We start from the raw sequence: 24,296 nt of genomic DNA on the forward strand, positions 1-24,296 counted from the left end.
AATACCTTCAAAATTGGCCTTGGTCCAATTTAAAGAACAAAAAAAATTACAGCACAGGAACAGGCCCTCGGCCTCCAAGCCTGCACCGACCATGCTGCCCGACTGAACTAAAACTCCCTAACTTTCCAGGGACCCTCTATTCTCATACTATTCATGTATTTGTCAAGGCGCCCCATGAATGTCATTATTGTATCTGCTTCCACTACCTCCCTCAGCAGTGAGTCACAGGGACCCACCACGCTCTGTACAACAAAAAGACTTGCCTTGTACATCTCCTTTAAACCTTGCCCCTCGCACCTTCAATGTATGCGGCCTGGTAATTGACTCTTCCATCCTGGGAAAAAGCTTCTGACTATCCACTCTGTCCAAGCCCCTCATAATCTTGTAGACTTCTATCAGGTCACCCCTCAACCTCACTGTTCCAGTGAGAACAAACCAAGTTGCTCCAACCTCTCCTCATAACTAATGCCCTCTGTACCAGGCAACATCCTGGTAAATCTTTTCTGTACCCTCTCCAAAGCCTCCACATCCTTCTGATAGTGTGGCGACCAGATTCGAACACTACATTCCAAGTGCAGCCTAACTAAGATTCTATAAAGCTGCAACATAACTTGCCAATTTTTAAACTCAATGGCCCAGCCGATGAAGGCAAGCATGCCATATGCCGCCTTGACAATCTTCTCCACTTGCAATGCCGCTTTCAATGACCTGTGTACCGGTACGCCCAGATCCCTCTGCCTGTCAATACTCTTAAAGGTCTGTCATTTACTACATATTTCCTTTCTGTATTAGACCTTTCAAAATGCATTACCTCACATTTGAGTTCAAAATTTAAAATTTAAAGTTTAAGATTTAAAATTTGGAATTTTAACTTTTGGGCCAGACCTCTCGTTCTCCATAGCTATCTTAAAACTAATGGAATTATGTTCACTGGCCCCAAAGTGATTCCCCACTGACACTGACATCTGCCCTTCCTTATCTCCCAAGAGGAGGCCATCCGCATACTGAATGAGAAATTCCTCCTGAATACACTGAACAAATATCTCTCCGTCCAAGCCTCTAATACTATGGCTGTCTAGTCAATATTGGGAAAGTTAAAGTCCCATACTATTACCACCTTATTTTTCTTGGTGCTATCTGTAATCTCTTTAAATATTTGTTCCTTCAATATTTGACTATTTTGGGGCCTACAGTAACAATTGATGCTAGACCAATTGATAAATTCAAAATTGAAATTGATTGACATTTGTTGTGGACTGGCAGGTCGATGCCAAGGTAGGCAGATTAAAATGCCCACCTCTATTTGCTAGGACATCAGCCCATTTCAGTAGATGAGTGTGAGATACCCTTAATCTCATCCCCCTTGCCCCCTCCTTCCTCTAGTATGTACAGAAATCATGAGCACAAGAATAACTTTGGGAAGTCTTTAAGATGTAAACGGCTTTGATGTAGGCAGGATTACAGAGACATGGCTGCAAGGTGGCCAGGGATGGGAAATGAACATCCACGGGTATCAGTATTTAGGAAGGACAGCAAAAAGGAAAAGGCTGTGGGGTTGCATTGCTTTTTAAAGAGGAAATGAAGGCAATAGTGAGGAAGAATATTAGCTCTGGCAATGTGGAATCTGTATGGGTAAGAAGTACCAATGGGCAAAGAAATGTTAGTGTAGTTTATATAATGACCTCCAACCTGTAGTGGTGATGTTGATAACAGAATTAAACAGGAGATTAGAGATTATATGATAAAGGAACATCTGTAATTATGAGTGACTTTAGTCTGCATATAGATTAGGCAAATCAAATTAGTCACAACAACATAGAGGAGAATTCCTCGAGTGTACACGGGGTGGTTTTCTTGGCTAATTCATTGAAGAACCAATAAGAGAACAGGCCATACTTGACCTGGTATTGTGTAATGAGAAATGAATAATTGGCAATCTAGTTTTGTGACACCCTTGGGGATGAGTGACAATATTACGATAGAATTCTTCATCATGATGGATAGTGGCATAGTGAATTCTGAGACTAAGATCCTGCACTTTAAAAATGGAAACTACTAATGGTATGAGGCATGAGTTGGCTGTGATGGATTGGGAAACATAACTTAAAGGGATGATGGTGGATTGGCAATGGCAAGCATTCAAAGAACGCATGAGTGAACTGCAACAATATTTATTCCTGTTTTTTAAAAAAGAAAGTAAAACAGGAAAGTTGGCCAAACCACGGCTAACAAGGGAAATTAGAAACAGTATTAGCTCCAAGAAAGAGATATAAATTGTCTAGAAAAAAAAACAGACCTGAGGATTGGGAGCAGTTTAGAATTCAGCAAATAAAGGACAGAATGATTGATCAAGAAGGGGAAAATAGAGTATGAGAGCAAACTTGTGGGAAAACATAAAAACTGACTGTAAAAGTTTCTGTAGGTATGTAAAGGCAAAAAGACTGCTTAAGAAAAATGTAGGTCAAAAACAGGGAAATTTGTAATGGGGTACAAAGAAATAGCTGATCAACTAAATGCATTATCTTCATGAAGGAGGACATAGTGTGTAGTGAGTGGGAGGAACTGAAGGAAATCAGTATTAGTAACGATGTGGTGTTGGAGAAATTGATGGGACTGAAAGCTGATAAATCCCTAAGGCTTGATGATCGACATCCCAGAGTACTTGAGGAAGTGGTTCTAGAAATAGTGGGCATATTGGTTGCCATCTTCCAAGTCTGTAGATTCTAGAACAGTTCCTACAGTTTGGAGGGTGGCTAATGTAGTCCCACTATTTAAAAAAGGGAGCTGGGAACTATAGAACATTCAACCTGATGTCAATAGTGGGGAAAATTTTACAGTTAAGGATTTTAAACTGGCAGATTGGACAGTCAGCATGGATTTACGAAAGGGAAATGTTGTTTGACAAATCGACTGGAATTCTCTGAGGATGTAACTAGTAGAGTTGATGATGTGGAGCCAGTGGTTTATTTGGACTTTCGAAGTCCCAATATAAGAGATTAGAAATTAAAGCACATGGGATTGGGAATAGTGCATTGAAATTGATAGAAAACTGGTTGGCAGACGGAGAGTGGAATAAATTGTTTTTTTTCCGAATGACAGGCAGTGACTAGCTGGATACTGCAAGAATCAGTGATGGGACCCCAGCTATTCATAATAAATACGAATGATTTTGATGAAGGATGCAATATTGCCAAATTTGCAGATCACACAATGCTGGGTGGGAGGGTGAGCTGTGAGAAGGATGCAGAGAGACTTCAGTGTGATTTGGAAAAGTTGAGTGAATGGGCAAATGCATGGCAGATGCAAAATAATGTGGATAAATGTGAGGTTATCCAGTTTGGTAGCAAAAACAGGAAGGAAGCTTATTAACTAAATGGCTGTAAATTAAGAGAGGAGAATGTGTAAAGAGACCTAGGTGTCCTTATACACCAGTTGCTGAAGGGAAGCATACAAGTGCAGCAGGCGGTAAAGAAGGAAAATGGTACGATGGCCTTCATAGTATGAGAATTCGATTACAGGAACAGGGATGCTTGTTGCATTTATGCAGGACCTTAGCAAGGCCACATCTGGAATAGTGTGTGCAATTTTGGTATCGTTATTAGGAAAAGGATGTTCTTGCTGTAGAGGGAGTGCAGTGATGGTTTGCCAGACTAATTGCTGGGATGCCAGGACTGACTTTTGAGAAGTGAATAAGTCAGTTAGGATTATATTCACTGGAATTCAAATGCATCAGCGGGAGATATCACAGAAACCTACAAAATTCAAATAGAACTAGACAGATAGATGCAGGAAGGATGTTCCCAATGGTGAGAATGTCCAGAACAGTGGTCCTCAAACAGTGTGTGTTGGAGCCGACGAGGGAGCGAGCTATCTTGGATCTGGTGTTATGTAATGAGGCAGGTAGAATTAGGGACCTTGTGGTGAAGGATCCTCTTGGGAAGAGTGATCATTGTATGGTGGAGTTTCTGATGCAGATGGAGGAGGAGAAAGTGGGTTCCCGGACATGTGTCCTTTGTTTGAACAGAGGGGAGTACGGTAGGATGAGAGAGGAATTGGCGAATGTTGATTGGGGGAGCGCGTTGGAAGGTAGGTCTGCTGAGGAGCAGTGGAGGATCTTTAAGGAGATCTTTCTTGGTGCTCAGCAGAAATTTATTCTGATGGTTAAAAAGGATCATAGGAGGAGAGATAATCAGCCGTGAATAACGAAGGAGGTGAAGGAAAGTGTTAAATTAAAAGCGGATGCGTTTAGAGTAGCTAAGAGTAGTGGGCGAGAAGAGGATTGGGAGAGGTTTAAATGTCAACAAAGAATGACAAAGAAGTTGATAAAGAAGGGTAGGATAAACTATGAAGCTGGGCTAGTGCTTAATATAAAAAAGGATAGCAAGAGTTTTTATAAATACATAAAAAGGAAGAGGCTGGCTAGGGTGAATGTTGGACCCTTAGAGGATGAGAGGGGGGACTTAGTGGTAGGGGATGGGGAAATGGCTGAGGCCTTGATAACTTTTTTGTTTCGGTCCTCACGGAGGAGGGCGTGAATAATTTGCCGGGTGTTAGCGATGGAAAGATGGTAGGAGTGGAGGGCCTGAATGACATTATTGTTACTGTCGGTGCTCGGCAGACTGGAGGGACTGATTGTGGACAAGTCCCCAGGACCGGATGGAATGCATCCGAGGGTTCTGAAAGAAATGGCGGAGGTACATAAGAACATAAGAACATAAGAAATAGGAGCAGGAGTAGGCCATCTAGCCCTTCGAGCCTGCCCCGCCATTCAATAAGATCATGGCTGATCTGTTGTAGCTCAGTTCCACTTTCCCGCCCTCTCCCCATAACCCTTAATCCCCTCTCTTATCAAGAACCCATCAACCCGCTTCTTAAAAATATTTAGCGAGGCAGCCTCCACCACTTCAACGGGCAGAGAATTCCAGAGATTCACCACCCTTTGAGTGAAGAAGTTCCTCCTCAACTCCGTTCTAAACCGCCTCCCCTTTATCTTGAGGCTGTGCCCCCTAGTCCTACTGTCTTTTTTGAGCGGGAAGAGTCTCTCCACCTCTATCCTATCCATCCCATTCATCATCTTATACGTCTCAATGAGATCTCCCCTCATTCTTCTAAACTCTAACGAGTACAAGCCTAGTTTATTCAGCCTCTCCTCATAGCTCAATCCCCTCAACTCCGGTATCAGCCTAGTGGTGATTATTTTCCAAACGTCGCTGGATTCCTGGGAAGTGCCGGAAGATTGGAAAACGGCTAATGTTACGCCGTTGTTTAAGAAGGGTGGCAGGCAAAAGGCGGGGAATTATAGGCTGGTTAGTTTAACGTTTGTTGTAGGAAAAATGTTAGAATCCGTGATCAAGGAGAAAATAGCGAGGCATCTTGAAGAGAATTGTTTGGTAGAGCAGACGCAGTGCGGTTTCGTTAAGGGGAAGTCGTGTCTGACGAATTTATTGGAGTTCTATGAGGATGTGTCTAGGGCGGTGGATAGAGGAGAGCCGGTGGATGTGGTCTTTCTTGATTTTCAGAAGGCGTTTGACAAGGTGCCTCATAAGAGGTTATTACAGAAGGTCAGGGGGCATGGAGTTGGGGGTAGGGTGTTAGCGTGGATAGAGGATTGGCTGTCAAATAGGAGGCAGAGAGTGGGGGTCAATGGGTGCTATTCGGATTAGCGGTTGGTGACTAGTGGAGTGCCCCAGGGGTCGGTGCTGGGGCCTCAGCTATTTACCATTTATATAGATGATCTGGAGGAGGGAACCGAGTGTAGGGTGTCAAAATTTGCTGATGACACCAAGATTGGTGGAACGGCAAATTGTGAGGAGGGTGTGGAGAGTCTGCAGAAGGATCTAGATAGGCTGGCCGAATGGGCCAGGAACTGGCAAATGGAATTTAATGTTGGCAAATGTGAGGTTGTCCACTTTGGTAGGAATAATGGTAGGAAGGACTATTACTTACGTGGCGAAAAACTGCAGCATGCGACGGTGCAGAGGGACCTCGGGGTCCTTGTGCATGAGTTGCAAAAACCCAGCCTGCAGGTGCAGCAGGTGGTCAGGAAGGCTAATGGGATGCTGGCCTTCATAGCGAGGGGGATTGAATATAAAAGTAGGGAGGTCTTGCTGCAGCTGTATAGGGCACTGGTGAGGCTACAGCTGGAGTACTGTGTGCAGTTTTGGGCGCCGTACTTACGCAAGGATATTTTGGCCTTGGAGGGAGTGCAGAGGAGGTTTACTAGGCTGATTCCGGAGTTGAGGGGGTTGAACTATGAGGAGAGGCTGAATAAACTAGGCTTGTACTTGTTAGAGTTTAGAAGAATGAGGGGGGATCTTATTGAGACATATAAGATGTTGAATGGGATGGATAGGATAGAGGTGGAGAGGCTCTTCCTGCTCAGAAAGGACAGTAGGACTAGAGGGCACAGCCTCAAGATAAAGGGGGGGCGGTTTAGAACGGAGTTGAGGAGGAACTTCTTCACTCAAAGGGTGGTGAATCTCTGGAATTCTCTGCCTGTTGAAGTGGTGGAGGCTGCCTCGCTCAATATTTTTAAGACGCGGGTTGATAGGTTTTTGATAGGCGGGGGGATTAAGGGTTATGGGGAGAGGGCGGGAATGTGGAACTGAGCCACGACAGGTCAGCCATGATCTTATTGAATGGCAGGGCAGGCTTGAGGGGCTAGATGGTCTACTCCTGCTCCTATTTCTTATGTTCTTATGTTCTTAACCCAGGGGTCGTAGTCTAAGGATAAGGAGTAAATCTTTTAGGATTGAAATAAGGAGATAGTTCTTCACCCAGAGAATAGAAAGACTGTGGATTTCTCTACCACAGGAAGCAGTTGAGGCCAAAATATTGTATGTTTTCAAGAAGAAGTTAGATTATGCCCTTGGGGTGAAGGAGATCAAAGAATATGGGGGGAAGGCGGGATCAGACTGTTGAGTTGGATGATCAGCCATGATCATACTGAATGGTGGAGCAAATTGGCCTACTCCTAATCCCATTTCTGTGTTTAAAATTGTCAAATTAACCAAGCTCATTGTCCTTTGATAGCTATCTCAATAATTCCTATTTAGGTGAATCAATTATTGGATTTCAAGTTCACCCAAGCATTCAAAAGTTGATTCCATCAGACCACTGTATCAACAAAACACTCAGAGCTGAATATATTAATGCCTTTGAAATCACTCAGAGTCCAGCCATATTTTCCAAGCTTTGATGCAGTGAAATAGAAGGATGAGTTGAAAAAAATGAAAAGATTAAAATACAAAGAACAATAGATGTACTCAAATCTGAATTTCAATACTGTTCAATGCAAAACAGCATTTTATCCAGTGGATAATGTAATCTAAATCATCTGAAGACTTTTTTTTCTAAAACTGTAGTCAATTTACTACTTGCCCAATTCTTAATATCAAAAGCCCTATTATCAATCACTGTATTAGGAACATTCTTCATTTATCATATAGCATTTTATTATAACTTGCAAAATTAGATACATCTTTTTTGAAATTCATAGAATTCCTACTGTGCAGTAGGAAGCCATTCAGCCTATTGAGTCTGTTAAAAGATTTCTGACTCCAGAACAGGGATCCACATGGTTCACAATACCTCTGAGCTGGTGTGAACCAAGTTGCCTTTAAATTTGTTAGGCGAGGGGGTTCTTAAATGCCCACCTCTGCAATGGAGCAGATAACGTCAATATAGCTCAAGGCGGGCTTACGAGCTGTGCCTAGTCATGGGAATGGGGTGGTTTCACTCTCAATTTTTAAAGCCCGTCCACCATGGGTTGACCCACATTGGGACAGGAAAATCTGGCTCATGGAATCAGCCTGCAAGTATTTATATTCTTTTCAAACATATCCGTTGATTCAGTATCAATAGCCACGTTCAGTACATTTCACATTCTTAAATAGCTTATATACGAAGAATTTTTTGATTCAATTTTAACCAGCTTGTTTCATAATGCATGGTGTCATAATGATGGAGAAAAAAAAACCATGGAATAATACATGGAAATATTCTCTTTAAAAAGGGCACAAATCCTGAAGCTCTCTGAGAAATGAACTGTTAGCCACAACTGGAATAGCTGCAGGGTATCTCTCTAAGGGACAATGGAACCCCTCCCTGTGTTTCCAGAGAAGGTAAAAGCATCCAGAGACTGATTATGATCACCGATAAAGACAAAGGAACATAACAACTATGTCATGTCAAAGACCCTGGGTGTAATTGCCAGATGGACTGATGTCTTCTGGTTTCCTCTTGGAATACATAAGGAAGGGGGTTATAAGCTAACAAAAAGCTACCCAGAGCCTGCTTTCTACCGGCCTACCTGTGTCTTTCTATCAGTCTTAGGCAAAGCAGCTGGAAATTTCATTATTGAAGATATGACACAGTGCTGGAAATAGTGCTCCTGCGGAAAGGATATGACCATCTTTTGCAGGAATATCTAAAACTCTCTCTCGCTGACTGTGGAAGTCACCCAGCCAGCAAAAAGGGATCACAGCTGGAAAAAAAGAACTGAAATCTCTACCAAACCACAGAACTACTGCACCGAACAATCAACTGTTCATCAGCAAATGTCAATTATACCTGATCTAATACATAATGGCTGTAACACTTCATCATGTGCTCCTTGCAAGTCAATAACTGTTCCATGTAACCTTTTATGTATATTTACTTACTTTGGACTAAATTCTTACTTTTGTATTAATGTAGATGCATGTGTTTTACCAGTTTTCCTTACCTTTTTAATAGTTAATAAACTTATTCTATCTTAACTCAAGAAAGCCTGGTTGAATTGGCTCCTTTTTAAACATAATTATTGGATCTGGAAAAGATGTCCAATGGAAGGGAATGTTGTTAGATTATGCCTTGTTGATACCAGCAGAAATAGGATTTGAATAAAGACTGAAAGATCCACCACATGAACAGCTGGAAAATTCCGGCCTCGTAGCCAGAGAGATTTTGGGAACAAGGTCAGATACAGGTGTTGCTACACCAGGCAAAGAAATAGGACTGTTTTTGGGATAACCACCAGTCTGCTGGTGAGACTCGATCCCTGTTGAAGAAATGAGGCTTGTGGAGAGTTAAAGACCAAATAGTTATGTTCTTATGTTCTTATGTTAACAGATGGTGCCTTGCTACTGGAAGCCCAATCAATTTGGTGCAGAATATTCATAAAGGAACTTTCTTTAAAAGGATCCTGAAAGGTTCACCCTGGTAGGGCAGCAGAAAGATCCTGTTAAAGCAGTTTGGAGTTTTATGCACAAGGTTACATATCTACTGAGTATGTTTGACTGCATAAGCATGTTCAAGGGATTTCTGATATGTTAAGAAGTTAATGAGAATAGTTTTTTTTATTTTAGTGCATTAGCTGCCCACCAAATAAGGTTTAGTCATTGGTGATTTTAGTTTGTTCATCACAGTAGAAGTCTTAAATATGATAAAGAGTCATAGAGGTTTATAGCATGGAAACAGGCCTTCGGCCTAACTTGTCCATGCCACCTTATATCTTGTTCATTTCTTAATGTTGGTCACTGGGAAATTCATATCTCTTTTTAAAAGCTATCTGTCTCTGTGGAAATTATAACATTACATAAGACACAAGCCATTATCTTTAGGCGTTTATCTCACTTATAACCTTTTCACCTTATGCTTTGTATACAAGATTTGTTTATTATATTGTGGGTGCATCGGCCAATTTTTATCTTTTACTGTGGCATGTGATGTCTAAGCAACAAATCCCTTATCAGGATATGATCCTTTTCCTGGACATGGATAATTATTTATCTGCATGTTTCCAAACTGTCTAAGGTTTATACACAATAACAATTCAAATTTCCCTTTCTCCCACTTTGGCTGTAGTACTAAAATTGCTAAGAGAAAAGTGCTTAAGCATGCTGACCACTTAAATCATCTTATTGCATTCTAACAGTTCCTCTAAGCATCTCTATTAGACACCCCTGAACTCCTCATTTCTAAGCACTGTAACATATGTTTACTTAGTTCACCTTGGAAGAATGTTACTGAATTTTTCTGCGATGCTGGTTTATCTTTCCTGAGATATTGCACCCAAAACTGAATGTCCAAAGAAAATCTGGCCAGTGCTCAATATATTTGCAGGAGCATGTCATTGATTTTCTACTTCATTCCATTTCTGATTTAGCCTAATGTGTCATTAGCCTTCTTGATACTTTCATGGTAGCTTTTAATGATCAAAACACTGTATTGAAAAAGCTGAATCTTGTTCGTACACTTACTTGCCTCCAGCATGTCTTGCCATTGATCAACAATATTGCTGACAAGCCCTGAATAGTTGAAACATAACTGGTTTCAAACAACCTATACTCTCGTTAGTTGCCAGGATGTTACTGCAACTTGCTTAGTAGAGATTTATCAGAGTAATAAAATCTGGGCTGAATGCCAGGACAATATTCTCACCATGAATGTTATAATGAACAGTTTTTCTAAGATCAATACTAGTTCTGTCGCACTTGTTTTATTTTCAGAATATTTCAGTTTTACTCTAATAAAACCTGGTCCAGCAATTCTGAGATAGAAATTACTGAGTGATAAGTAACAATGCAAAAATCAGCTGTGGCTCAGTTGGTTCTAAATTCAATAATAAAAACAGAAAATGGTGGAAAAACTCAGCAGGTCTGGCAGTATCTGCTGAGAGAGAAACAGAGTTAATGAGCTGAATTTTCTGGTCCCACCATCGTAGCGGGCAAGGGGTGGACCATGGAAAGGTCTGTTGACCCCGGACAGGACTTTCCGGTTTTGGGCCGAGTGCGGCCAGAAAATCCCGCCCGATTTTGCATGTCCGTATGACTCTTGTTCAGATCTGAAAAGTCATATGGACTTGAAACGTTAACCTTGTTTCTGTCTCCACAGTTGCTGCCAGACCTGTTGCGTTTTTCCAGCATTTTCTTCTTTTTATTTCAGATTTCCAGCATCTGTAGTATTTTGCTTTTATGCTAGGTTTTAAGTTCAAATCAGTGACTTGAGCACAAAATCTAGGCTGACACTCCAGTGCCACTGAAGGAGTGCTATAATGCTGTTGGTGCCACCTTTCGTAAATGAATTAAACCGAGGCCCACTTTGCATCTCGAATGGATGTAAAAGGTGCCTCGGCACTATTTCAAAGAAGACATTTCTCAAACAACACCTACAACTGGGTTATTTGGATTTATCACACTGATGTTTAAGGGAGTTGCTGTACACAAACTGACTGCAGTGTTTCCTCTAACAACAAGTGCACTCCAATAATGCTCCATTGTCTGTAAAGTGCTTTGGGGAATCAGAGGGATGCTATACAAATGCACGCCTTTCCTTTATTTTCACAATACAGTGCTCCGAAAGAATGGAAGTGCATGACCAATATATAATGAAGCACACTGATACCAAAATACCTACAAAAACTTCACACTTTGCCTACCTTTCTTAATGAAGTCTGACTTTTTGTCTGCCCTCTCTCGCCATGGAATGTTGATTGATGGGAAAAAAGATTTTCTATCCTTTCTTTCCTCTTCTTCATTCTTTAATCTGTATGTTTGGCCTGAGGTATCATTCTTCTCATCTTCATTTCTCACATTTGAATCAAGTGAAGTCTTTGTGTTTTTGAGATCTGCACTCTCAGTCAAGATTGTCTTGTTTAAGGTGTGGTGTGGGGATGGAAGTGGGGTGAACCGTGTAGGCTTGGGCGCTAAAGCAGGTTTTTGAGATGGTTGTGGCTTTGATGAGATGTTCTCATTTGAAAGTGCAGCGAGTTTATTTTTTACATGTTTTGCCACATCAATACTACTTAGATGTGTAATCCCAGTCTGTGAAATGTCTGAAATGCTATTTGAGCTGTCTTTCAAAATGTTACTATTCTTATTATCTTTTCTACAAGAGTATTGCTTACCAGGGACAGTGTATGATTCACGCTCTTTATCTTTTGAGGCGAGAAAGGCTGGAATTCCGTCCATACTATCTCCAGCACTATATCGTTTCTTCCGTTTCTGTTCTCCTTGCTGTTCATAGTGGAACCGGAGGGAATAGTGCGTCCTCCTTAATTTTATACCAAATGGTGATGTGTCCATTGGCGCCCCTTCTGTTTGCATGCTCAGATTTGCAGCAGCTTGGTTAAAAACTGGTGATTGAGTTTGCGGCAGCGAATGTTCTTTCCTCAGTGTAGCGGGAAGACTTGGAACTAGAAACGATGGAAGATCTTTGGCAAACTTGTAACCTTCAGCAGCATCTGCTATCCGAATGTTGTGATAATCTGTGTGTGAGTCATCTTTCATGTCTTTGGCTACGTCCTGTGCAATGTCTCCGGATGTCAAAGACCTACTAGGCTCAGAAGAGTCCATTGTGCAATTATGCGCAAGCATGGTTTCCTCAGGGGTAGTTTGTTTCTCTGTTTCAAAAGAGACATTTGTTTTCTCAGAATCACTGATTTTATTGCCATCTGCCCATTTCTGCCATGCAGGTGTTATGGAAAATTTTGCATTGGCAGACAGAGTTTTTCTCAAGCTGCTATGCGTACTGGAAGCTCTGAAAGTGGTCCAGTCATCGCTGAATCTGTCATGAGCTCTTCTTTCTTGAAACCTTTCATCTGAACTTTTAAGAATTTTTGCCCTAATGGTAGCCCACTCAGTTAAAGCCGTTGATCTGGACTGGTCAGCTGATTGCTCTGGATCGAATTTGGATTTACCGATTCTGGTCGCCTGGCTGGATTTACTTGGTTTTTCAACAGGTGGCAACTCAACACTTTTTCTCTCTTCTGAAAAGCCAAGCAAAGTCTTGCAGGCGGTGTCCTTGATCTGTTTCAGATCAACAGCAGTACTGCAAAGTTGAGCTCCCGTAACCAAAATGGCTGTGTGGGGAACATAAATTGAGGATGACAGGCCTTTACCTGGCTTCGTTGAGGACTGTAAGTCACTCACATCTGAGGAAGGAACAGCTTCCCTTGGATGGGTCACAGGGGTTAGGTTAACTTTCTGAAAAATGATTTGCTTTTCTCCTGAAGCAACTTGGAATGAAAATGGGCTTGGCATTGTTTGTCTTTGATCCACCTCTTTCCATCTAAGTTCCCCTCTACGTTGCTCCTCTTCCTGTGCCTCAAGGAATCTTTGTTCTTCTTGGATTAACAGCTCAGCATCCTTTTGACTCAGTTCTTCTTCCCTCTGCTGTTCCTTCAAATAATTCTGCCTCTCTACTTCTTTCTGTTGTTTCTGCCCTTCAACATCTTGTGTTCCTTGCTCTTCATTTAGATGTTTGTTTTCAGCAGCATGGCAATACTGTTCTTCTTTCCTCAGCTTATGTTTCAGATCTTCTACCTCCAAACATTTCCATTCTTCTTCCTTCACTTTCACCTCATCAGAAGATGGCTTTTCTGCTTCCCTATTTTGTTTCTCCATTTCATGATGTTTCTTTTCCTCCTCATCTACTCTCTGCTCCTCCACTTCACATCGTTGTTCTTCCTCATGTAATTGCTGCTCTTTCGTTTCACATGTTTGTTCTTCATCATGTAATTTCTGGTGCTCCAATTCGCATTTTGGTTCCTCCTCATGTATTTTCTGATCCTCCATTTCGCCAACTTTTGGTTCCTCCTCATGTGATTTCTGTTCCTCTATTTCATGACATTTCTGTTCTTGCTCATTGAATTTCTGCTCCTCTATTTCATAATGCTTCTGATCTTCATCTTGTGTTCTTTGTTCTTCTGTTTCCTGTTTTTGTTCATCTCCCCATTTCTTTTGTCCCTCCAACTCATGATGTATTTGTTGTGCTTCCTGCCATTTGTGAATCTCTGTTTCAGCTCTGCGTTGTTGTTCCTCATCCATATGATGCCTTTTCTCTTCCAGTGCTTTTCCCTCTTCTATTTTGTAATGTTTTCGTTCATGCGTGACACAAGTCTGTTCCTTCTCTTCCAGCTTATAGTCAAATTCATGGATAGTAATGCTCCGCATATCCTACAAGTTACAAAGATGTTAGTTCATTTCAAAAACTTCTATAACATTTTTTTAAAAAAGTTTATTTATTCGTGTCACAAGTAGGTTTACATCAAAACTGCAATGCAATTGTTGTGAAAGACTCTAGTTGCCACAACCTGGCACCTGTTTGGGCACATTGAGGGAGAATTTAGCATTACCAATACACCTAACCAGCACATCTTTTGAACTGTGGGGGGAAACTGGAGCACCCAGAGAAAATCCATGCAAACACGGGGAGAATGTGCAGACTCCACACAGTGACCCAAAGCCGGGAATTGAACCGGGGCTCCGGAGCTGAGAGGCAGCAGTGATTAACACTGTGTCACCATGCTGCTATTTGCACCTATCTGTAATAACAATTTAAATATCAGATACTCCAGTCTCAGCCTCAAAAGAATACTCCCACTGCACCTATTTGATGGTTTCCACTTCCTTGATCAACAATAATAATTTAGCAACAGTTCTGTCCAACGGTTAGAGGCTTGAAAGCAGTCACATGTCAACCTACTCACTATGGTTAGAATATGATAAGCAGACAACATGCAGGGTTGAGTAAAAATGAGGTTGATACTCTCAAAAGAAGAAGAAAACAGGTGCCTTGTGATCATAGCAACTGGAGTGTGAACTGACAAATCCATTGCTTCATCCAGATTCAATTATTCTACTTTGTTCAGCCAAATGATATTTCAATGGGCAAGCACAGATCAATGCCGTTGAGTGTGGTAATGCTTAATGCTTTTGGAGGAAAAATTAGGAGTGCAACTTTAAAAAATAAGGAAGTAATGATAAATATACAAATCGTGGTTAGGCCATAACTCATGCAATTTTAGTGTGCATAATAGAGAAGACATTAAATCCTCAGAGCACATACTATATAAGTTCACCAGAAATGAGAAACTCTTGAGCACAGATGTGAGTTAAATGGCTAAGAAGTAATGTAATAAAAGTTTCTAAAATTATGATTATTTTAAATTACTTGCACTAAGATTACTTCAAATTACTTAAATTACTTATAGAGTAAAGAGGGAAAGATCATTTCCTCTGGTTGGCATTATTGACAATGCATCATTCATTTTAAATTAACAACAAGAGGATAAGGAGATGGATGAGGAGACATTTCTTGATGCAGAGCATTTGGAAAGTGGACATTTTTCCGACTGGGAAAGATTGAGGCAGAAACAATTGCTTTAAGGGACATGGGCTAAACATGTGAATCAGAGAAAGTTACGGGACTCTGATCTAAGGTCAGCAGTGGGATGAACTTTGGATCATACTAGCATAGAGCCAGTAGAGACACATGCCAAAATTATCACTTTCTGTTCTGTGTGTATCATAAAATAAATGAGTGGCACCTTACTGATATTGGATGACACGCGTTACTGCAAACTCTCCTAACCTGAAAGATTAAAGCATATGAAATTCTCACAATAAACTGAACAGTTGATTTACCCGTGCAAGTCTCCCAGGTTTCTTTGAGATTCTCTGATTTCTTGGCTTGACAGAGAGTTTATGTTTTGCAGCAGTGTTGTCCAGGCGGCTCATAGACTGTGGTACAGCATCAAGGTTAATTGACTCAATAGTCCCAACAGAACACCCTCGAGTGAGGTGACTGGTGGGCCATGAAGATCGAATAGGCATGGCCTGTAAAACAACAGTTATAGTCATTACATTTTAAATAGATTTTAAATAGGCAAAGAGTTACAAATTACCTTAAGAGAAGAAAGCGTTGCTTAAATTAAAATGAAAAAGAAGCTACTATAGATGCTGGAGATGTCAAACAAAGTCAGAAGACACTGGAGCTTTTCTCATACAAGTTTCTTCCTGAAATGTTAATGTGTTACTTCCGTCAAAGTCCCAGAGAACCTAAAATAAAAGCGAAATACTGCAGTTGCTGGAAATATGAAATAAAAACAGAAAATGCTGGAAAAGTTCAGTAGGTCTGGCAGCATCTTTGTGGTGAGAGAAATTCAATTAATGTTTCAAGTCCATTCTCTGGCCACACTTGCCTGAAAACCGGAGATTCCTGCCCGAGTTCAATGGACCTTTACGTGGTCCGCTCCCCCACCCGCTAGAATTCCAATGGCAGACGTGATAGGAGAATCCCAGGCCCAATGTCTCTTCTTCAGAGCTGTAGATGACTCTTTTAAACAGCTGCCTGGCCACTCAGCAGTCCCTGTGCCACCTTCAAATCTGTGCCTAGGAAGACCCATTGTGCGGGCTGTTTGTAGTAGTCTCATAAGGAGGTCTTGAGACTTGTTTGGCTGAACATATTGAGAACACATAACTTCAGGCATACCTCATGACTCAGTGCTATTCTTCATGGTTGCTTCTACGAGACTACCACTGTACTATCATGTGACTATCCACATCATAATGTGTGGGTGGTGCTGTTTCCCCAGTTCCACCTTAACCCTTGCTATACTCAACACCTTTATACTATAACTCCATCCTGCACCAGCATTCCTGGAATGAAGATCCTGCCATTTTAGAGCACTTTCTATTGAGGCAGATGTGATGAACTGGGAAATTTCCCAATTCCTGTTACCCGACTTGGGAACAGAATACCCAGGTCACTGTATTTGACTTGTTCCAGCGCTTGTTGTTTATGCTTAAGTACTGGTGTACAGTACTAGATTTTTATGAAACAACTGTACTTTTTCTAACTGAAATATTAGATAGCCAAATTTATAGATATTACAAAATGATTGCAGTTTTACCAACTCTCTCTATTTTCAAACTTATTTGCCAGCTTCCAAGATATAAATAAGCTGTCAACCATTATCTAGGTGATGTCAAACTTTGTTACCTGTTCTTCTGCTTCACTTCCTGTTCCACCTAAACATAAGGAACTTAGCCGACTGGATGGATCATTGGGCTGGAGAATGGCAAATGAAATAGAAGGATGGATTAAAAAATACAGATGGTTATAAAAGTGAAAATAATTACAGAAGATAAAATAGAAAACACTGTGAAAGCTGCTTGAATCCAAATGGGAAATGGTGATATTAAACAATGTAATAAAAAGTACTTTGCAATTTTGAAATAAATTCTAATTTCATCAATAAGGCTAGTTTTAAATTATGCAGCAATATTCAATTCACCTCATTTCCCTATCATTCCATACATTCAAAAATTATTGAATGATAGAAATGGAATTAGGATTAATTACAAAAAATGTAAATGGTACAATGACATTAATTTCTAATGGATGCTTGAACAGTATTACAGTTAATCTGAACATATGATTAAGGAACAGGAGTAGGCCATCACCACTGCAACCACACCAGCTTTGCCATTCAATAAGGTCATGGTTGTTCTGATTATGGCCTCATCTCCACATTCTACCTATCCCCTGATAACTTTGACTCCCTTGTTAGTCAAGAATCTACCTACCTCTATCTTAAAAATATTCATTGGCCTTGCCTCCACTGCTTTCTGTGTAAGAGAGTTCCAAAGATTCACTATCTTCTAAGAGAAAAAAATTTCATCATCTTTGTCTCAAATGGGAAACTCCTTAATTTAAAATATGTCCCCCTGTTCTATTCTCTCCCACAAGGGGAAACATTCTTTCAGCACTCATTCTGTCAAATCCCCTTACAATCTTATGTTTCACTTTAAATTCCAATGAATACAGGCTTAGCCTATCCAATCGTTCCTCAAGTTAAAAGAAGATGTTGGAAGCTATTACTAAAGATGTTATAGCAGGACACTTGTAAAAACTTAGGGTAATCAGATGTGATGAACTGGGAAATTTCCCAATTCCTGCTACCCGACTTGGGAATGAAAATCCAGGCCACTGTATTTGACTTGTTCCAGCACTTGCTGTTTATGCTTAAGTACTGGTGTACAATACTAGATTTTTATGAAACAACTGTACTTTTTCTAACTGAAATATTAGATAGCTAAATTTATAGGTATTACAAAATGATTGTAGTTTTACCAACCCTCTCTATTTTCACACTTATTTGCCAGTTTCCAAGATATAAATAAGCTGTCAACCAATATCTAAGTGATGTCAAACTTTGTTACCTGCTCTTCTGCTTCACTTCCTGTTCCACCTAAACATAAGGAACTTAGCCGATTGGATGGATCATTGGGCTGGAGAATGGCAAATGAAATGGAAGGATGGATTAAAAAATACAGATGGTTATAAAAATGAAAATTAACATGGTTTTGTGAAACAGAAATCATGTCTAACCAATTTATTGAAATTCTTTGAATAAGTAGCACATGAGACCCTTTTTACCATTTTGATTCTAAGTGCTGGGCAGACTTGAAATTGAGACTGTTTCAGATCCAACTTTTAGACCCGTTCTCACTCTGCCTTCCAAAATATCAGCAATTTTGGATCATACTGTACAAGTCTATGGGCGGGGCTTAATGCACCCAAAACCGTGTAACTCCGATCAGCGCCTCCAACTGCGCATGCGCAGTAAAAACAGGTAGAGTGCCGTTCCCCTGCCACATCCCTCCAGGGCCGGATAATGCCTCCCCTGGCCCCTTCAGACATTGCCCTCCCCCACATTACTGACCCGTTTATCCCCCCACCCCCGCCACCCAGACTGATCACGGGCCCCTCTCCCTTGATCACACACAGAGTGGCAATGGACCCCCACTCCCCCCTCCACTGACCACAGGCAGAGTGGCAGCGGAATCCCCTCCCCCTCCCCCACCAATCGCAAGCAACAGACACCCCTTTCCCTCCACTGATCTTAGGCAAAGTGGCAGCGCCGCTCCCCCCTCCCTGCCCCCCACTGATTTCAAGCAGAGAGCCATCAGATGCCAGGCACTTACCTCCTCCCTAACTCAAATGCCCGAATCAGACTTTTGTGGAGCATGTCTGTTTTGTGCCGATTCTGGATGGGCAAATGCAGTGGTAAAGGGGGAAGTGCCGGTATGATTAAGCATGCAGTCCATTAAGTCAATTCAAATGTATGAAAATGCATTTAAATGGCGTTGCGCCCATTTCGGGCATGGTCCCGATTGTGTCCATTTTCCAGCCTTAGTAAAGGGGGAACAAGCGCGAAGGCGGACGCTGATTGCATTACTCGCCTCATACCCGACTTTACCAACTTTTCGCGCTCAAAAACAGATGCAACTAGATGGTAAAATCGAGCCCAAGCTGTGGATTAAGGGGAATCTCAATGGATGTACTGTCGTTAGACTTTCAGATAAAGTGCAACAAATAAAGCTTAGGATGTAGAGGGTAACACACTGGCATGGATAGAAGATTGGTTAGCTAAGCGGAAATGGGGTATGCATAACTGGATATTTTTCTGGTTGGTAAGATGTTACAAATGGTGTGAGTGAGGAATCAGTGCTGGGACCTCAACTTGTTGCAATTTATACAAATGACTTGGATGAAGAAACTGAAAGTTTGGTTGCTAAATATTCTGATGAGACGGAGATGGGTAGGAGCAGCATGATGGCACAGTGGTTAGCACTGCTGTTTCACAGCACCAGGGACCCAGTTTCAATTTCGTTCTGTGTGGAGTTTGCACGTTCTCTCTGTGTCGACGTGGGCTTCCTCCAGATGCTCCAGTTTCCTCTCACAGTCCAAAGCTGTGTAAGTTAGGTGGATTGGCCATGCTAAATTGCCCCTCAGTGTGTAGGTTAAGTGGATTAGCTATGATGGATGTGCTGGATTGCAGAGATGGTGCAGGAGGGTGGGCCTGGGTGGGATCTCCCACCATGCCACTCTAGTCCTGGACTTCCTCCATGTGCTTTCAACAAGGTTCCCAAAACATTGGTGGCGTCCCTTCACAGTGACTGAACACTTGGTCATGCCCGAATGAGGGAATGAGGATGTCTCCCAGATTATATAGGGCTACTGTCATTCATTCCGGTCACTGTCAGTGTGCACTCTGCACCTTTTGTGGTGCAGCTAGCTCCTCTATCCCACATGCCTTAGCCTCCAGCGACATTGAACATTAAAGGTATAGCTCACAAAGGCTAATGTTAAATCAATAAAATTTCACTTCTGCATCACCCATGATGTGATCCCGGTCATTGGGGGCAAGTGAGCTGCTTTCAGCCAGTCAGACAGTCACTGAAGCTCTGTGAGGATCTATGCACTGTCCCAACTACAAGTCATCATCATCTTCCTGCAATGTAGGGACTATAGGAAATGTAACAGGAGCCTTAACACGGAGAGTGTGTATTGCAGTGGCACAGTGGTTAGCACTATTGTCTCACAGCACCAGGGATCTGGTTCTATTTCCGGCTTGGGTCACTATCTATGTGGAGTTTGCACGTTCTCCCTGTGTCTGTGTGAGTTCCCTCCGGGTGTTCCAGTTTTCTCCCACAGTCTCAAAGACATGCTGTTAGGTGCATTGACCCAAACAGATGTCAGAGTATGGCAACTAGAGGAATTTCACAGTAACTTCATTGCAGTGTTAATGTAAGCCTTATTTGTGATTAATAAATAAACTTTAACTTTTGCCATCAGTCAGATGGGAATTCAGTGATCACAGAAATCAAGTGAAGATAATCCGATTTCCTCACTGGATGTCTTCATCACACTCTAACAGCAATGAGTATGTCCTGAACTTGCCTGCCTTGACTGGTCATGACCAACATCCTCCCCTCAAGGACTTCCTCAGCCCTGTCCTCTTCAAATCCTTCTCATCAAAGGCTACTCCCTCCATCTCTTTCTCGGCAGTTCCTCCCCGCGTTGCAGTGCTAGATTGTGTGGGGCACAGCAGGTGACCATGATGTATGACATCCTCTGGGATGTAGGGCTCCACCAGAATGGTCTAGCCACCAGACCCTCATCTTCAGTATCCCTATGTTCTCTGCTCCACCAAAATGCAAGTTGCAGTGTGAGCCCCATTGTATCTTGTCTCAGTTGCACTCCTGTGGCCTCCATGCAGGCATCACCAGTCACCTCCTTAGTGGATAGGCCTTGTTCCCCAAGGTGCTAACCTTGCAGATGCTGTGGATCCTGAAACATGTCAAGGATCGCCTTTTGAAACCAGTCATGATTTGTGCTGCACTGACAGCATGCTGCCATTGGTGGGTTTTTTAATGGGTATTATGATTCCAGACTATGTGCCTAATAATGAGATGCAAATGTATTCAAATGAGGTTCCTGAAATTGCACAGTGGGAAACGTAGCCCATCTCTGATGGGGGAAGGGTCAATTGTGGCAAGCTTTCATGCTGACGTAAAACACGACTTTGATCTTGCAATATTTTCCGCTCCTGTTATTGAACCTGTGTAATGCTAAATGGGAATGGAAAATCCTGGCCAATGTGTAGGACTTTGCAATGCCAGTGCTCAGTCATTAAGGAGTTTTGTCTCTATGAAAATGTGGTGAAGCCATTTATAATAAACAAAAATACAGTTTTACCATATGTTTGTAAACAATTGGCAAAATGTCACCAACTATTTCACTTGGAGGAAGTGCCCCCGAAACCTGAAAGGCCTGATTTTGTTATCTGTCCAGAGCTGTAAATATCATTCACCGAGATTCCTCTTTCCACAAGATATATCTTTTGAGTATTGCTTCATTGCTCCAATTACATCATGGAAAGCTCCCGAATTTCAACAGATTTTTGTAGGCTTTTTAATGATGCATCTGCCAACACTTTATCAGTCCTGTGGTGTTGTGAAAATGAGACTGTGGGCACCCAAATTGCCAATTTCAGTGGGTCAAATGAGAATGATGCAGCCTCTACCCAACTGTCCAAGCCTATCTTTGAAAATGAGACTATGAATCTACTTCATACAAATTGTTAGGTCAACACACCAAAATCTAATGATAACTGGATACTCACCTTGAGTGTTGAACCTGGTAATTGGACTTCCTGCAGAACGGATTGTTCCAATGGACTTTGGAGAAACACATCGACCTCTGAATTCTTCCCAGTATCTTCCATTCTTTTCCCAGTAAGAGTCAGGGGGGGCTGGCCAAATTTAATATTTTTTGCCAATTGGCGCTGAGAAATAGAACAAAATATAAAATTAATTTGTTTTCTCAAGCTTTTCAAATTGCTTGATGTTAATTTATAAAAGCAATAAGAACTCATCTGAATAAAAACACAGTATATGCTGATTATCCTGTTTTTATTCTGATTTCTAAATGAGACCTTGGATCTTTGTACATTGTTTTCACTCATAGAACCATTAAAGTATCATGCTATATAGTGGGAAAACATACACTTAATCTAACCATCTTCCTCTGCCACACCCTCCCCATAAAAATTATAGATTCATTGACGTTTGTGGCACAGAAGAAGGCCATTCAGCCTATTGCGTCCACGCTGGTCAACAGAGATCTGACTACACTAATCCCACTTTTCAGTGCTTGGCCTACAGCCCGAAAGGTTATAGCAAGTGAATATCTAAAAACTTCTTACATTTTACCCTTTCAGGCAGTGAGTTCCAGACTCCTGCCATCCTTTGAGTGAAGAAGCTTCTCATCAACTTCCCTCTTAGTCTTCTAACTCTTACCTTAAGTTTATGCCCCCAGGCTATTGACCCTTCTATTAATGGAAAAAAGTGTTTTGGCTGCACCTATTGATGGACAGCACATTTATTGTATGTATCATTTGTAGATATATATATGCAGCCACATTGTTGAGAAAAACACGATAACAATTTAATGAACATTATAAATCAATAATATTGCTGAGAAAAAAAGGATGTATTTTCTCCTACCCAGGAGGAGAAATTCTAGCTTTCCTGACTCACTGGATGCTCAGCATATTGGAGCTTTCAACTGTGAAGAACCAATCTCAAGAGAAATGCTCAACTGAGAATTGGTCAACAAAGAGCGAGGGCATTTAAAACAGAGAGAGCAATGTGGGATTAGAAGCATTCTACAGTGCAGACATTTTACAGTTCCTTTCACTTTCAATAAGCTTTCTCATCACACAAACAATCAACATCAAATTATTTGTTTCAGAGAATGAGTATTACAAGAAAGAAGGTGAGAAATGTGGGAATTTTTGTTAGTACTGATTTGAAAATAACTCAGCAACTTCTTTTGCCTGCACATTGAACTTTGCTCAGCCTATAAAATCTTGGTATATCCACTCAACGTCTCCTTGTTGTTTGTCTTTTTATTGTCATGAATATATGCTTTATACAAAGCAACAATTTTTAATGCACTGGCTGAAAATATGGTTGGAACTTTTAAGAAACAGGCTTTTTTAAAAAACAAAAGTGATTTGAATTCACAAGATGGTCCCCTAATTTGCATTACTGGATTTCAGATTCTAACCTCATTGAGATGGATATGGCAGGTCTACAAAAACCCCTCAGAGGGGTTTCCTATTCCATTAGCACAAGGCCCTGATACTGAACTGGGTGGAAACAAACCATCAAGCCTAATCAATTGAACAATGGGACCCTGGCTAAAAGGGGAAATTTCCTGACCTGATCTGATCAAGCTACAATCGGAATATGCAATCATATTGAATTATTGGTCAGTTGGAGAGGGTGGCGACATAATAAGTTATCCTTTTGGACATTTTAAGTAGATTTTCCAAGCAGATTTGAAGATAAACAGCTGAGAAGCAGAGGGAAATTTATCATCTGTCTTCCCACCTAACCTGCAAGAAATAGGTGCTTTTCTGCTTTGGTTTTCTGTACATTAAGCAAACAGAAATTTTAAAGTCACCAAACTAGAGGCTGTGAATTCTTTTCAACTTTTATGGATTCAATTTTGGGAAGTTCCCTCACCTCATCTTCCCTCTCACCCTCACTAAGGGGCAATTTAGCATGGCCAATGCACCTAACCCGCACATCTTTGGACTGTGGGAGGACAGTCCCTGCACCCTCAAATGAATGCTACTATCTGACTTCCCCCCTTCCTCACCGGCAACCCCTCTCTGAATGGCGAGGTGTACCATGCTGTGACCATGAGTGACATACATGATGGAATGTATTGCAAAGCTCCTCCTGATCTGTCAAGGCATCTGAACCTCATCTTCAGCAGCCCAAATGTCTGCTGTATGATGGCCCTGGTGTTTTCATGGCTGTCGCTGAAACTCTTCACCAAATCTGTCCTGGAGTCATGATCCATCTCTTGATAGGTTAATTCTTGTCATTTAGAAGCCAACCATCCAGGGAATCAAAGAACAAAAACAAAGAACAAAGAACAATACAGCACAGGAAACAGGCCCTTCGGCCCTCCAAGCCTGAGCTGCTCACACTTCCAACTAGGCTATTCGTTTGTATCCCTCCATTCCCAGTCTGTTCATGTAGCTATCCAGTTAAGTCTGAAATGATCCCAGCATGTCCGCCTCCACCACCTTGCTTGGTAGTGCATTCCAGGCCCCCACCATCCTCTGTGTAAAATACATCCCCCTGACATCTGTGTTAAACCTTGCC

The 24,296-nt window shown here is 41.5% G+C and overlaps 2 protein-coding genes across 5 annotated transcripts in view; both read right to left on the reverse strand.

The window, feature by feature from the left end:
- The window catches only part of paics (phosphoribosylaminoimidazole carboxylase, phosphoribosylaminoimidazole succinocarboxamide synthetase), a 277,223-nt gene that overhangs the window by 153,895 nt on the left and 99,032 nt on the right, over nt 1-24,296 (reverse strand). The window lies entirely within an intron of this gene.
- cracd (capping protein inhibiting regulator of actin dynamics) overlaps nt 1-24,296 on the reverse strand; it is a 220,172-nt gene that overhangs the window by 31,575 nt on the left and 164,301 nt on the right. For 3 of the 4 annotated variants that reach the window (XM_080187208.1, XM_080187215.1, XM_080187224.1), the window contains 4 exons: nt 21,737-21,898; nt 16,765-16,833; nt 15,408-15,599; nt 11,888-13,937 (listed from right to left, as the gene is read on the reverse strand). In XM_080187208.1, the coding sequence (XP_080043334.1) occupies nt 11,888-13,937; nt 15,408-15,599; nt 16,765-16,833; nt 21,737-21,898 (2,473 nt within the window). Of the gene's footprint in view, nt 1-11,887; nt 13,938-15,407; nt 15,600-16,764; nt 16,834-17,987; nt 18,023-21,736; nt 21,899-24,296 lie in introns of those variants that run through there. The other variant, XM_080187234.1, reaches the window with a different exon arrangement.

The sequence above is a fragment of the Carcharhinus amblyrhynchos genome, chromosome 1 (assembly GCF_965287045.1).
Source record: "Carcharhinus amblyrhynchos chromosome 1, sCarAmb.v2.hapA, whole genome shotgun sequence".
Classification (NCBI taxonomy): Eukaryota; Metazoa; Chordata; class Chondrichthyes; order Carcharhiniformes; family Carcharhinidae; genus Carcharhinus; species Carcharhinus amblyrhynchos.